This window comes from Lepisosteus platostomus, chromosome 1 (genome assembly GCF_059453375.1).
Source record: "Lepisosteus platostomus isolate fLepPlt1 chromosome 1, fLepPlt1.hap1, whole genome shotgun sequence".
In the NCBI taxonomy this organism is placed as follows: domain Eukaryota; kingdom Metazoa; phylum Chordata; class Actinopteri; order Semionotiformes; family Lepisosteidae; genus Lepisosteus; species Lepisosteus platostomus.
In genome coordinates this window covers 38,688,693-38,701,718 of record NC_142611.1, presented here as the reverse complement: position 1 = coordinate 38,701,718, position 13,026 = coordinate 38,688,693, and the positions used below count along the sequence as shown (strand labels likewise).

Sequence of the window (13,026 nt, the reverse complement as noted above, 5' to 3'; positions counted from 1 at the left end):
GAAGCTAAAAAGTTTTTAATTGAGAAGCAAGCTTAGTTGCCTGACTATTGTAGAAAGGGGACACAAAGTTAGTCAGGAGCTCTTAAATGGCTTATGTATTTACTTTTTTAGTTCCCTGCACTGCAAATAAAAGGAGCACTAGTTTGTACCTTCTGGCTGTATTTGTGTGCCTGTTTTTCCTGAGACCCACTTATTTAAAGATCCCGTTAAAGCAGCCCTACACATATTCAAAGATCCATGGAAAATATGTTGATAACACTGATCTCCATTGAGAAAAACAATGTAATCTGTATGTAATATGAAGTTATAGTTTATGGTCTATCTATACTCATCTATCCAAGCTTTAATCATGCTTATGGAGCTACTTACTTCATTCTTTGATGGATTTCTCGGGTGGTAACCATTTAGATGAAATACTCCCAAATTATATAATGCATCTCGACTTCCTTTTTCAGCAGCCTTTTCAAAGTACTTCACTGCTGTCACCATATCTGCCTTAAAGGTGCTATAATACCATCCCAAACCGTTGATAGCCTCAACACAGCCCTAACCAAACAAGAAAAAAAGATGTTTTAAACACAAAAGATGATTTGTTTAGACCCCTTACTTCCTTTACAATTTCATAACCTTTTCTTGCCTTTCAATAATCATGAATAGGGCGAAACACTGTGAGAATCTGTTAAGATGCATTATATAAAACATTTAAAATGTGTTCATGTTTGCATTTAACACTCTACTGCAAATCATAGGATACCATTTAAAATGTCTTCTTCAATAAATAACATACATTATCCATACGCAATAATAATTGTTTCTTCAAAAGAAGGTATTTTCTAATTACATAATATCTTGAGATATGCAAAATGAACTCACCATAGATGCTGCTTTTCTCATCATTTGTAAACCCAGAGTTTTGTTCTTCTTCACTCCGTGACCCTAAATAACATTTTTTTTTGTAGTGGAGAGTTGTGTCAGTTTACAAGCCAGAAAGGAACAAGCAGAGCTTAATTCTATACTAAAAAGTATAAAGAAAAAAAAAACACCAAGCTTTGGTCTTTGAAGACTCCATAGCCCATTTTTTTCTTTAACTTTTTAGCATGGATTTCAAGCATCACCTTAAAGTTGACCTGAACATTTATTTAGAAAATATTAAAACTGTGTGCATAGGTAATGTACAAGGCAGCAATCAAAACAATTCTTTGAATGAAATCATTTATGACTCCATTAAGATTCATCTGGCAAATTCATTGCTTGGTTCAGTTTATCAGGGCAATAAGAAGAGAAAGTTCCCACTGTTCACAGATATGCAGGGTCATTGATGCAGAGCAACAAGTGTGACCACCCAATGCCAGACCCAGACACATGCCGTATATGAGGCATCTACTGACAGACATATCACAAGTGTTTGTGGGAGGGCATGTATTGCAAACACCTTCTAACAGCTCTTTCATAGACAGTATGCGGTTGATCAGCTTGCTGTGAAACAGGGATTCAACTCATCTCACAATTGTCCATTTGGGTGTTTACTTGGGCCATCGTGGTGCCCAATTCTACATATCAACAACGGATTAGATTGGCCAAGCACTATCGTGTTAGAAAATGAACTGTTTGTTTCCACGAGGTTACACTGACAGAGGAGGGATATGGTTTAGATGCAAGATGCTGTCCACATAGAGTTGGACAGTGAAATTAGGCTGTACGTGTTTTGCTCTGAACTAAAAATTAATTTCTTTCCACACCACCCCTACTCTACTAAAACAACAGTTCTGTGGAAATTGCTCATCTTAGTATTGATAGATTCAAAGTCATCCAACAATTTGGATTAAACCTAGATTGACCTTGAGTAAATTACATCTTCCCATTTTCTGCAAGGTAACATTCATTTGCTACCCAGTGTCGTAATGTCTTAATTTCCTTCAGACTGTTCTACTACTAACTGTCCAGTTACAAGTCCTGATGACACCAATTGCTGCAGCTCCTAAAAAAGTGTTTAATACACATGTTTAAGTTACATTAACAGACAAGATTAGTCTGCTGTATGAAGATTAATTACACAGCTGCTGGCATTCCAGTATTCAACTGCTTGGCTTCTCTCTGCTAGTCTTGGAATCAGATCAATGTGTAGGTAGTTTATTAATGAGTTGGTTTTATGGGGCTGGGCTGCACATGCATCATGACATCCTCACAGTACTGACATTCTGTCAAATTAATGGACTGCTGCGTTTATTCTATGACTATCACCATTCAGGAACAGCACAACACACTCCAAAACGTTCTCTAAAGATTAAATTTGAATTAAAATTGGCAACAAATATTATTAGATGATTTAACTACATTTTATAACCAATAACTTTATTGTATAACTCAATTGTATAGCTTAATGTGTAGGATATTTCCAAATAAACTGAGGCAGTCAATATTCCTTATCACCATGCTTCCTTTTACCATGTACCTACTATCTACATTTAAATCTATGCAATTGGTACAATGTAATACAAATTCCACATTAAAAAAAAAATGCTGTGCAAAATCAACATAGAATTTAAACTACTTTTATTATAGGGATTGTTACCACCGATATAAAATAAGTCATATTGGCTATGTTCAAATTCCTTTATTTATTTTGGAAATGAAGTGCTTTGTAGCATACCAGTTCAAAATATCACTTCACTGTGCCTTCACTGACATTTGCTGAGCTAAAGGGATTTGTAATATTCAACGGATATGTTACATTTTTACTACACTATACCACTTAGGAAGATATACATACAAGATCAAATGTCTTACTACCAATAATCTTTTAATAAGTTGAAAAAGAAAAAAATACTTAATTATTCATGTATTAACCCTTTTGTAACTTATAATGTTTCAAAAATTAAAACATTCTTACTGAAAATAACTTCCTACATTTTAGATTTCCTTTTTATATGTTTCACATTCAGGTACTTCACACACTACTGTAGTTCTCAGAAAATTACAAATATAAGAATTTTCCCATCTTGGGCCTGTATTTAATAAAAGACTACATTAAATACCTGAATGAAGTAATTTGCATTGAAAGCAGGGAGTTTGTATCTGTGAATGTAGAATATTGAATATAGAATATTGAATATTGGATATAGAACGTAGAATACCTCACAAATGAAGTGTACAATTCACAGAAAGATGATACTTCATTAAAAAACTAAACAGTTCTTACCTTAATCAATACAACTGAGAGGTCATACATTGATTGAGCATCTTTCAGTTTTAGAGCACTTTTGGTATACCACTTTACTGCTGTTTCAATATCCTTTGACACACCATGTTGTCCCCAAAAAAGCATTCTTGCCAAGTTTCTCTTTATAAAAGAATAAACATCACAAAATCATACTTTTATCCAAGTCATTCATTGAATTATTTTTTTTAAATCAATTGGTGAGCAAGAATAGAACCTACTTGGGCTTCCAAGTCCCCACGTTGTGCTTGAAAATTGAGATAATGGAATATATCATCTTCCTCATTTGTTTGAGACTTCAGTGCCATCTCATCAGAAAGTAAGATGTATTCTGTTGTATATTGCTTGCAAAAAAATAAAAAAACAACACAATATAACAGTGTAGGGCACAGGCATAATCACAACTCACAACTGGCAACCCACTGAAGCTAAGCAGGTGTGAGCCTGGTCAGTACCTGGATGAGAGACCTCCTGGGAAAAACTAAGGTTGCTGCTGGAAGAGCTGTTAGTGGGGCCAGCAGGGGGCGCTCACCCTGCGGTCCATGTGGGTCCTAATGCCCCAGTATAGTGACGGGGACACTATACTGTAAAAAAGTCGCCGTCCTTCGGATGAGACGTAAAACCGAGGTCCTGACTCTCTGTGGTCATTAAAAATTCCAGGGATTTTCTTGAAAAGAGTAGGGATGTAACCCCGGCGTCCTGGCCAAATTTCCCATTGGCCTCCTAATAATCCCCATCTATGAATTGGCTTCATTACTCTGCTCTCCTCCCCACTGATAGCTGATGTGTGGTGAGCGTTCTGGTGCACTATGGCTGCTTTCGCATCATCCAGGTGGATGCTGCACATTGGTGGTGGTGGAGTCCCCATTACCTGTAAAGCGCTTTTAATGTGGAGTGTCCAGAAAAGCGCCCTATAAGTGTAACCAATTATTATTACTATTAAATAGGAGTACCAATAATCTCCTTAGCATGTCATTCAACATATTTAGTGCTGACATGTGGCACAACTGGCTATTTTGTGCAATTTCTTCAATATTAATTCGGTACAACACACAGGAAATGTTCACCTTGACAAAAGAATACTGTAATTTTCAACTGAAATATTAAATGTTTTATTTACTTCAGATTCTTGTACTTCCCACCGATCCACAGAGGTCATTTTCCCAATATTAGCATAGTAACTGTATGAAAGGTCATAATCCTGTGGGTACCCATCAATTCCTTGCATGTGCTTGTAACCAAGGTGCATGAGAGCCATCCTTTCATCTCCCTGGGCAGCTATCAAACTATAAAGATGTCCCTGTAGATGAAATAAGAAGGTCAATTACTGAATTAACTGAAAGCAAGTTAAAATGGATTGAACACACATGCAGTATAGAATACATATATGTATTTTCTATACATGCATGGTATCTTTTATATTTTTATATATATATATTTCATATTTAATATAGAGATTCAAGAATTAGGTAAATTTATGGTAATACTTCATGTCAATATTCCAATACAGGGCCATGCTGTGGAGGTGGTGAAGACCTTTACCTATCTCTTGAAGTAGCCCCATAACACAAGGAGCAGTGAGTCAGGAATACGATGTTGAATTTATGTGCATCTGCATGTACAGTATGTGCTGGACTGAAATATCTGGCACTCAACTATATGGCTTAACACAATAGTTGTGTCTATAGATGCCTGTCGTACATCTTTTCTGTGTTATTGTACACATCGGAGACCTGTTTGACCACTTCCAACCTCAAACACCATCTGGATACATTCGACTACTGCTGTCTGCATTAGATATTGCAAATTCATATATTGCAATCCATCACCAATGCAGAAGTCTGAGCCGCAACTAGGCAAGAGTCTGTGATGACCCTGATGAATGAAAAACATTTGCATAATCTTTGGACACCTGGTTCACTCAAACACCTCTGAGGTTCATCTTGGAGCACTTTTTGTGGCAATGAAAAGACTTCCAGAGAACTGAAAGTGACTCCTCAGCAGGTGTGGATATACTGTATATGGTGGAGGATGACTTGTCTCCCTGTAACATCATACTGCACATAGCAGAGCTAAGCATTGCAACGTTTAGCAACACACTGTGGTTACAGCAATGCCCCAGCTAGGGATTTGCCATGGATCATATGGTAGAGGGAGATTAATATTTAAATCCTATTAATTGCATTTGCAGTGCTGGGGCTCGTTGTGTAGTGCGCTGGTCTGCGGTCGATGAGAGTCTAGGTTCAAATCCGCAGAATAAACTGCAATCGGTGAAGGTCTTGGTTCAAGACCACGGACAGTAGAGACTTTAAGGGGCAGTGCGGTGGCTCTGTGGGTGAGGATCTGCGCCTGTGGCTGGAAGGCTTCCAATTCGTATCACGCGTATCCTGTTGGACTCCTGAGCAAGGCCATTAACCCCAACTGCTCCAGGGGCAACATAAAAATAGCTGACCATGCGCTCTGACCCCAAGCTTCTCTCCCTGTCTGTGTGTCTCATGGAGAGCAAGTTGGGGTATGCGAAAAGACAAATTCCTAATACAAGAAATTGTATATGGCCAATAAAGTGATCTTATCTTATTAGAGAGCTACAGAGACAATGGCACTAAGCCATTTTAAAAATAAATGCAGTGGTAAAAACATTAATGTTCATAAGTTCAAAACTTGAAAAATCAATCAATTTCAAAGCTACACAATAAAAACATATTATGAGGTCAAATTAATCTTAAAGATTTCACAAAAAATATTTTAAATTGGTGAGATCAGATTAGTTATGTACTTTGTTTCTTAATATACAAATGAGGTATTAAAATCCAATTATCACCAGAACAGGTAGAAAAAGCAGTATACAGATTTTCTTGTACCTGTACCAAATCCACTGGTAGGCCTAGTCCTGCCTCATGAATGATAGCCAAGAAGGTGGATGCTTTATGATACCCACAGCAGCTTGAAATCTGTAAATATGGAATCAGCGAGCGTACAAGCCCAAGCCCTTCTTGCTGGGTTAATCTCTCCAAAACCATTTCATAAACATGTCTCCCAAAGTTCTTTGTGACATCCATATCCCAGAAACCTTAAAAGAAAAAAATCATAAAATGCATTTTAAAAATAGAGCTCAAAGGTTGTTTGCAGTGTTGCTTTAAGTATTTTAGTACCTTCCTCTCTGTATATTTGACTAAAAACTGTTCCTTCCAAGACGCAGTAAGAACACTGAATCATTTATATTGTTAAATGCAATTATTAATCATGCAGCACAACTTAACTCGAGCATGGGTCGAGGTTAAAGGTCAAAGGTTGTAATATCACTGTAGAATATGTTACAGCCCATGTCCCCCAGGTTTTACACTCCTTGTTACTTCCTGGGGGTGAAATAAAATTACAAAAAGTGTATAAATGCACGTGTTATGGGAAGCACATGCTTGCAAGTGAAGTAAGAGACAAGATGTAAAAAGGGTTAATAACTTAAGTCAGTTCTGCCTGAAAATTAGACTTCTAAGCAACAGGGGTTTATGGCAGGAAAGGGGGTAAACTGATAAGGATTCCAAATGCAAGCAAGGAACCCCCTGGGGGCATAATCTTAAACTGACCATTTGGCCAGGGCCTCTTAACTGGCCAAACACCATGACCTCCCCCCCCCCCCTTACCATAACACCGAATGACGTCCGAAGCAGCAAGGAAGGACTATATAACCTAAAAGTTTGTACCGGCACATCGAACAATACTTCGGTTTTGTTGTTTCTTGCGGGAAACAAGACTTCGGCTTTATTGTTCCTTGCATGCAATAAACTCATCTGTTTTACTTCATCTCGGGATCCAGAACCTTATTCTTTCTGTTACAACAAATTTGGCGTTGTCGGCAGGATGCTCCAGAAGGCGCAGAACTTCCCATTGGCAGGAGAGATGGTCAGCGCTCACATTACGAAGAGGTAAGGACTCTTAAAAAAAAAGTCCCGACTCTCTCTGACCGATTGGGAAGTCTATGCTCCCTGCGAGAATCACCCGAGATGATGGAGTAAACGTTAGTTCCTGAATTCCTCTGGCCCGGGGAAGACACCGGTGTATGTAATGGGTGGTTTGCTGTAAGCCCAGAATTTGGTCTGGCAGGCGGTCCGTGGTATTGTGAACAGGCGTTTGAAGCTGATGTATGCCTTAATTGCGTGTGGAGTTTTTGAACGGGTTTTGGACCTTTACCGCGAAGTTCAGGACTGGTGTGGGCCTTAATTGCGCCCGGAGTTCTGAAGTTCAGGACTGGTGTGGGCCTTAATTGCACCCGGAGTTCTGAGGCTCAGGATCTGTGTGGGCCTTAATTGCGCCCGGGGTTCTGGAGCTGAGTGGTGCATTAAATGCACATAATTCAGGACTGGTGTGGGCCTTAATTGCGCCCTGGGTCCTGAGATTAGCTACGCCTTGATCGTGCACGGATTGGCGTGGCGTGGTTTTTTGTTTTAAAGGAAACAGAAGTAGAAGAGATATATATATATATGTATGTATGTTTTTGGTGTTTTCCTTGTTTGTGAATACATATACACACACACGACACTAACATAAACACATCTCATAATAAAAGAGCAAAGCATTAAGTAGCAGGATTTAAAGGACGTTGAGACCCGAGAATCGCCCTGATTGAGCTCAGTGTGTAAGTCCACCTCGGGGCAAAAGCAGCGATGCTGGCGTTCTGGGGATGGTGAATTACTGATCAAGAAAGGGGGTTTTTGAGGTCTCGTTCCTTGCCTGTGAACAGTGTGGTGTAAGTCCTCTCTAAAGGCACTGAGAGGCATTTAGATCTGGAAGTAACAGATGCCCTTAGCTGAATGAGTGCAGGAATGCACAGGTTTTTCAAGTGAAAGCATCCCCCTACCGTATTAGCTGTTACCTCACACGCGACAAAAGTAAACTCTTAAAGAGACCGAACATGTGTGCTAACTGATGGTTTGAGAAAGTGGTGGAAGGGTCCGTTTATATATCGGAAAAGTGTAAGTTGACGGAAAAAAATGAGAAAAATATGCGAAAAGTTGAGTTTGTCAGAGGGAGTTTGGGGCGAAGATGCCTGTAAAGAAAGCATATGAGTATTGATTGGCAAAAGCACAAGCATGTAGCTCCCACCCTGATGCACGGCCGGCACCAGTGGTGGCAGATACATGAGAGAAAAGAAAAGAAAGAAATTGGAATGTGACTTCTTAAAAGTGTGTTTACGGGAAAAACAAAAACCCGAAAGAAATTATACTTTACTCGCTACGAAAGAGTATGAACAAAAGCGAAAAGAAGCAGTGCAGGAGAATCAGAAACTAAAGGAAGAATTAGTTCCTGGTCGCACTGCACTAGTTAATGTGTTACAACCGTCAACTAAATTTTATCTTGCTCTCCCATAGGGGAACAGACAGGCAGGAAATGAAAATAATTGGGATCAATTCCCACAGTGACCATATGGAGACGGGGGGTCCGAGTGGGATGACACCTGGTACGAGTGTAATAGAGACGGAACAGGGACTCCCTTCTTAAAGGGAGGGCGCCCGCAGATCTGTACTGACCTCTCACCCGAAGTGGGAAAGGACTTGATGTAGCGGGGGCTGGCGCTGTTGATGACAGCGTCACTCTAAGTGTCTCGCACCCCGTTGAGGGGGTCCGCACTCGCACCTACCTTCCCTGATTCCCCCATATGATCAAATCCAAAACCGGAAGATATTGACCGGTGGGCTAAAGTACCGCACCCGAAATTAGGAATGCAGCGAACCTGGAGTGCGCTTCAGGAATTAAAAGGAATCATGTAGAAGTGAAACAAGAATACAGCACATTGTAGTATGAAGAGAAAAATATATTCTCGATGTGTATGTGTGTTTTATGAATTTGTGTGCCGGCATGTATGTGTGTAACTGTGAGTTTTGGTATACTAAATGACGGTGCAAGTGTGTTTAGCCAGCGGGACTGGCTAGAGACGTAACTAAAGAGACTTGACGAAAATCAACTTAAGGAGATTGGAAAATATAAGAGCGTCTGAAACGTATAAGTACAGTACAGGTGGACGTAAAAGTAGTTAGATAAACAGTTTTTGTATTTTCATACAATTAGTTGCAATAGTGGAAACAATTTGGATTTATTCGAATGTCTCGAAACCAGACATGCTGAAACGCTGTAGGTTTAGAATCGAGACTGGGGAGAATAACGTCTTGTGAGAAGATCTGTTTACCTAACGATTAGATCCTGTAAATCCCTTGTAGCCTCCCAAAGCTGTCCCAGTCCAGTGGATAAAAATGTACTGTTAATGGAGTGTTGGTTTCTCTGTTAGGGGATACTGGAGCTCTACTGTCATGCTTGTTTCACTCCTCTGTTCAACAGTGTGCTATAGAGTAATGTATATGGGAAGACGGCAGGAGGCCACAGGAGTATTGGGGCAGCAAGTTTTACTTGCTGAGTACCAGATTTTAACATTCACGTGCACTTATCACACGAATGTGGGTGGTTTTATCCCAGATCTATTGGGTTGGAATATTATGCATTACAAAGAATGACTATCCAGAACAGGGTATCACGTGGCTTCAACTGACTGTGATCACTCAGTATGTTGATGGTATTCTGAGTGCTTCCCCTGATGAGGAAACCCACAAGTCTGAGTTGCTTCAGGTTTAGAGATCTGCTTAAGGGGGGAGTGCAGTACAAGGACAAGATTGCCTTTGTTCCAGCAGCAAAAGCCGCCTGTAATAATTTGAAACAAGCTCTCTTACAGGTGCTGAGACTGGGGTTTCCTCAGATGGATCAACCATTCCTTTGTATGTAAGTGTGGACAAAGGGTTCTGGGCAGCTGTGCTGACGCAGGAGCATGGAGGTAGGCACTATTATACCATTAGATACTGTAGCCAAAGGGTGGGGGACCCTGAAAATCTAAGAAAATGTAATACTGTTTACTGATGGGTCCTCTCTGATGCATGAGGGAGAACAGAGAACAGGCTGAGCCGTTACAACAGAATTCGAGGTGCTAACAATTGGAAAATGCCCCTCCACTGCCTAAGCGCAGCAAGCCAGTTAAGAGCACTGATGGAAGATTGTAAAAAGAAAGATGTTAAAGGGTTACTGTATATGTATATAATGTATGTATTTGTTGCATGTAGGCCACAATTCTGGATGGCTATGGAAAAATAGGATTCTCTCACAACGGCAGGGACTCCAGTTAAGAATACTGGGCTTATCTCTGAACTGATTTGTAGTTTTACAGCTGCCGACAGAAGCAGCTTGAGTAAGGTGTAAATAACACAATAAATAAAGAATTCCAGTAACTCAAGGTAACAACCATGCAGATGCAGATGCCAGACGAGCGGCACTGGGAGAGCGGGAGTCTGAGACCCCTGTGAAACCTCTATTGGGGAAAGGGGAGAAGGCTTCAGGTTGAGGGCTTTAATAGATGTTTAATAGTGGTTAGAAAAAATGTGTAAAGAATGTGGGGTTGTATAATGATGGGATGTGGGCTGGCGCATACCCAAGTGTATGACAAAGATGATCCCGTGGTACGGACTGCCCTGCCCCTTGGATACTGAACCAAGGGCATACTACACTGGGAAGGTGTGCCAGGCTGTAACTGCCTCACTGGGGGTAAGTTGGAAGTCACATTGACCCCATCACCCACAGTCTGAAAGACCAACTAAGGAAATATCAACTGAAGGAACACCGTGGGTAGATGCTCTACCTGCAGTCCTGTGCGGTTTGCGGGCTGGAGCAAACGGAACTGTGAGACTGAGCCCATTTGAGATCATCACAGGCAGCCAAAGAAACTCCCTGGAGGCCGTTTGGCTAACGCACTGATGAATTTACTAACTCTCTATTAAAGTATTGTAGGTTTGTTAACTGAAGCGGTGCACAGGGCTCGTGAACAGGTGCCGGAAGCTTGGGGACCTCCAGTAGAAGGGAGACACGACTGGATACCTGGCGAGTGGGTGTAGGTGAAGAAGAGATACCCTGCCAGACGTTGCAATCCTGCTGGGAGGGACCATATCAAGTGCCACTAATTACTGATTGTGCCATCTGAGTGACAGGATGAGATCGCTGGATCTGCGCATCGCACTTTCACCGACCCACGGCACCAGAGACTGAGTGAACAGAAAGAAGGATGTTGTTACCGTTTCTGTGTCTGATGACCAACAGTCATCCAACAACAACAACAGTGTGCTTGTTAGGCCTGAGGAGCATTACTGGGGATATGGTATCAATACATTCCGGGTGTTGGCATATCTATCAGCCAAAAAATTATAATCGGAGTTGGGTCAATATTGCTATTCCAAGATCCTGACGATAGATCTCCACATGGCTGAGGTCTGCGTTTGGGTCCTGGGGTAGGACTTTATGTATTTGTAGGATTAGGATTGTTTTATGTGTATAATTGTAACTATCACTTGTACAAAAACATCAATAACATCTTGTTGTAACCGTGGAACGCACAATGTCATGGTAATGCATGCCTGTACATCTAAAAAGGAAAGATCTGCCCTGACATTGTATGTGTAAAAATAGGCAGTCCTGACGTATGCCATATTTTATAAGGGGGGAATGAAGTAAGAGACAAGATGTAAAAAGGGTTAATAACTTAAGTCAGTTCTGCCTGAAAATTAGACTTCTAAGCAACAGGGGTTTATGGCAGGAAAGGGGGTTAACTGATAAGGATTCCAGATGCGAGCAAGGAACCCCCTGGGGGCATAATCTTAAACTGACCATTTGGCCAGGGCCTCTTAACTGGCCAAATACCATGACCCCCCCCCCCCCTTACCATAACACCGAATGACGTCCGAAGCAGCAAGGAAGGACTATATAACCTAAAAGTTTGTACCGGCACATCGAACAATACTTCGGTTTTGTTGTTTCTTGCGAGAAACAAGACTTCAGCTTTATTGTTCCTTGCATGTAATAAACTCATCTGTTTTACTTCATCTCGGGATCCAGAACCTTATTCTTTCTGTTACAACAGAAGTTAGAAGCAATTTTAAATTAAGACTTAAAAAAATAATCTGGACACAATTTTAAAGTATCCTGATTTCGGTTGATAATGACATCATACTGCATAATATTATATTTGTCACGATTAATGACTTAATGTCTTTTGTTGGTAGTTTAGTAATAATTATAGATGACTAAAACAGAAAAAATATATATCCATCATCTCATGATCACAAGATAATTTATCTCAGGATCCAAATATCTTGATATGATCAAAGGATTTATACCACATTTCCCACATATTAATATATCATACTAGAATGGAAATGTATGATACTGCAAATTTAAATTTTAGATCCATTTTTCTTACTATTCAAAATACAAGATTCTATTACATTAATAATTTTATACTTATTAACTGTTATAGTTAAGTTTCACATATGAGAAAATATTGATTTTTATGCATCAAGAATAATGTTGTCTATATATTGCTTAATATTTCTATCTAACGAAATATTAAATAAGTTTAACAAGACACTGCAACTATTTGTTTCACACTAACCACATCAGTTAATACTGCCTTCGTGTGGGATTGTCTTACTGCATCTGAAGAAGACACATTACAATCTAACACATATAGGTTATAAATAATCTGTAAGTTTAATTTTAAAATTCTTTGTTGCTCTTATCAAGAAATAATACAGTAGAACAACCTACACTTGTGAAGAATGGGTTCATACTGGAAAAGTCAGAATTTCATGAGATACAGTGCCTTGCAAAAGTATTCACCCCTCTTGGACTTTTTCACATTTTGTTGTGTTACAGCATGGAACCATCATGTATTTAACCGAGAATTTTTGCCACTCATCAACACAAAGTACTCTATAATGTCGAAG

At 39.9% G+C, this 13,026-nt stretch overlaps 1 protein-coding gene across 2 annotated transcripts in view; it reads right to left on the bottom strand.

Moving 5' to 3' along the window:
* Positions 1-13,026, bottom strand: part of LOC148677917 (protein sel-1 homolog 3) — a 39,115-nt gene that overhangs the window by 11,012 nt on the left and 15,077 nt on the right. For both annotated transcript variants that reach the window (XM_088628086.1, XM_088628096.1), the window contains exons 10-15: positions 6,079-6,287; positions 4,338-4,517; positions 3,439-3,561; positions 3,200-3,340; positions 874-936; positions 370-546 (exon numbers count right to left, since the gene is read on the bottom strand). In XM_088628086.1, the coding sequence (XP_088484212.1) occupies positions 370-546; positions 874-936; positions 3,200-3,340; positions 3,439-3,561; positions 4,338-4,517; positions 6,079-6,287 (893 nt within the window). The remainder of the gene's footprint in view (positions 1-369; positions 547-873; positions 937-3,199; positions 3,341-3,438; positions 3,562-4,337; positions 4,518-6,078; positions 6,288-13,026) is intronic.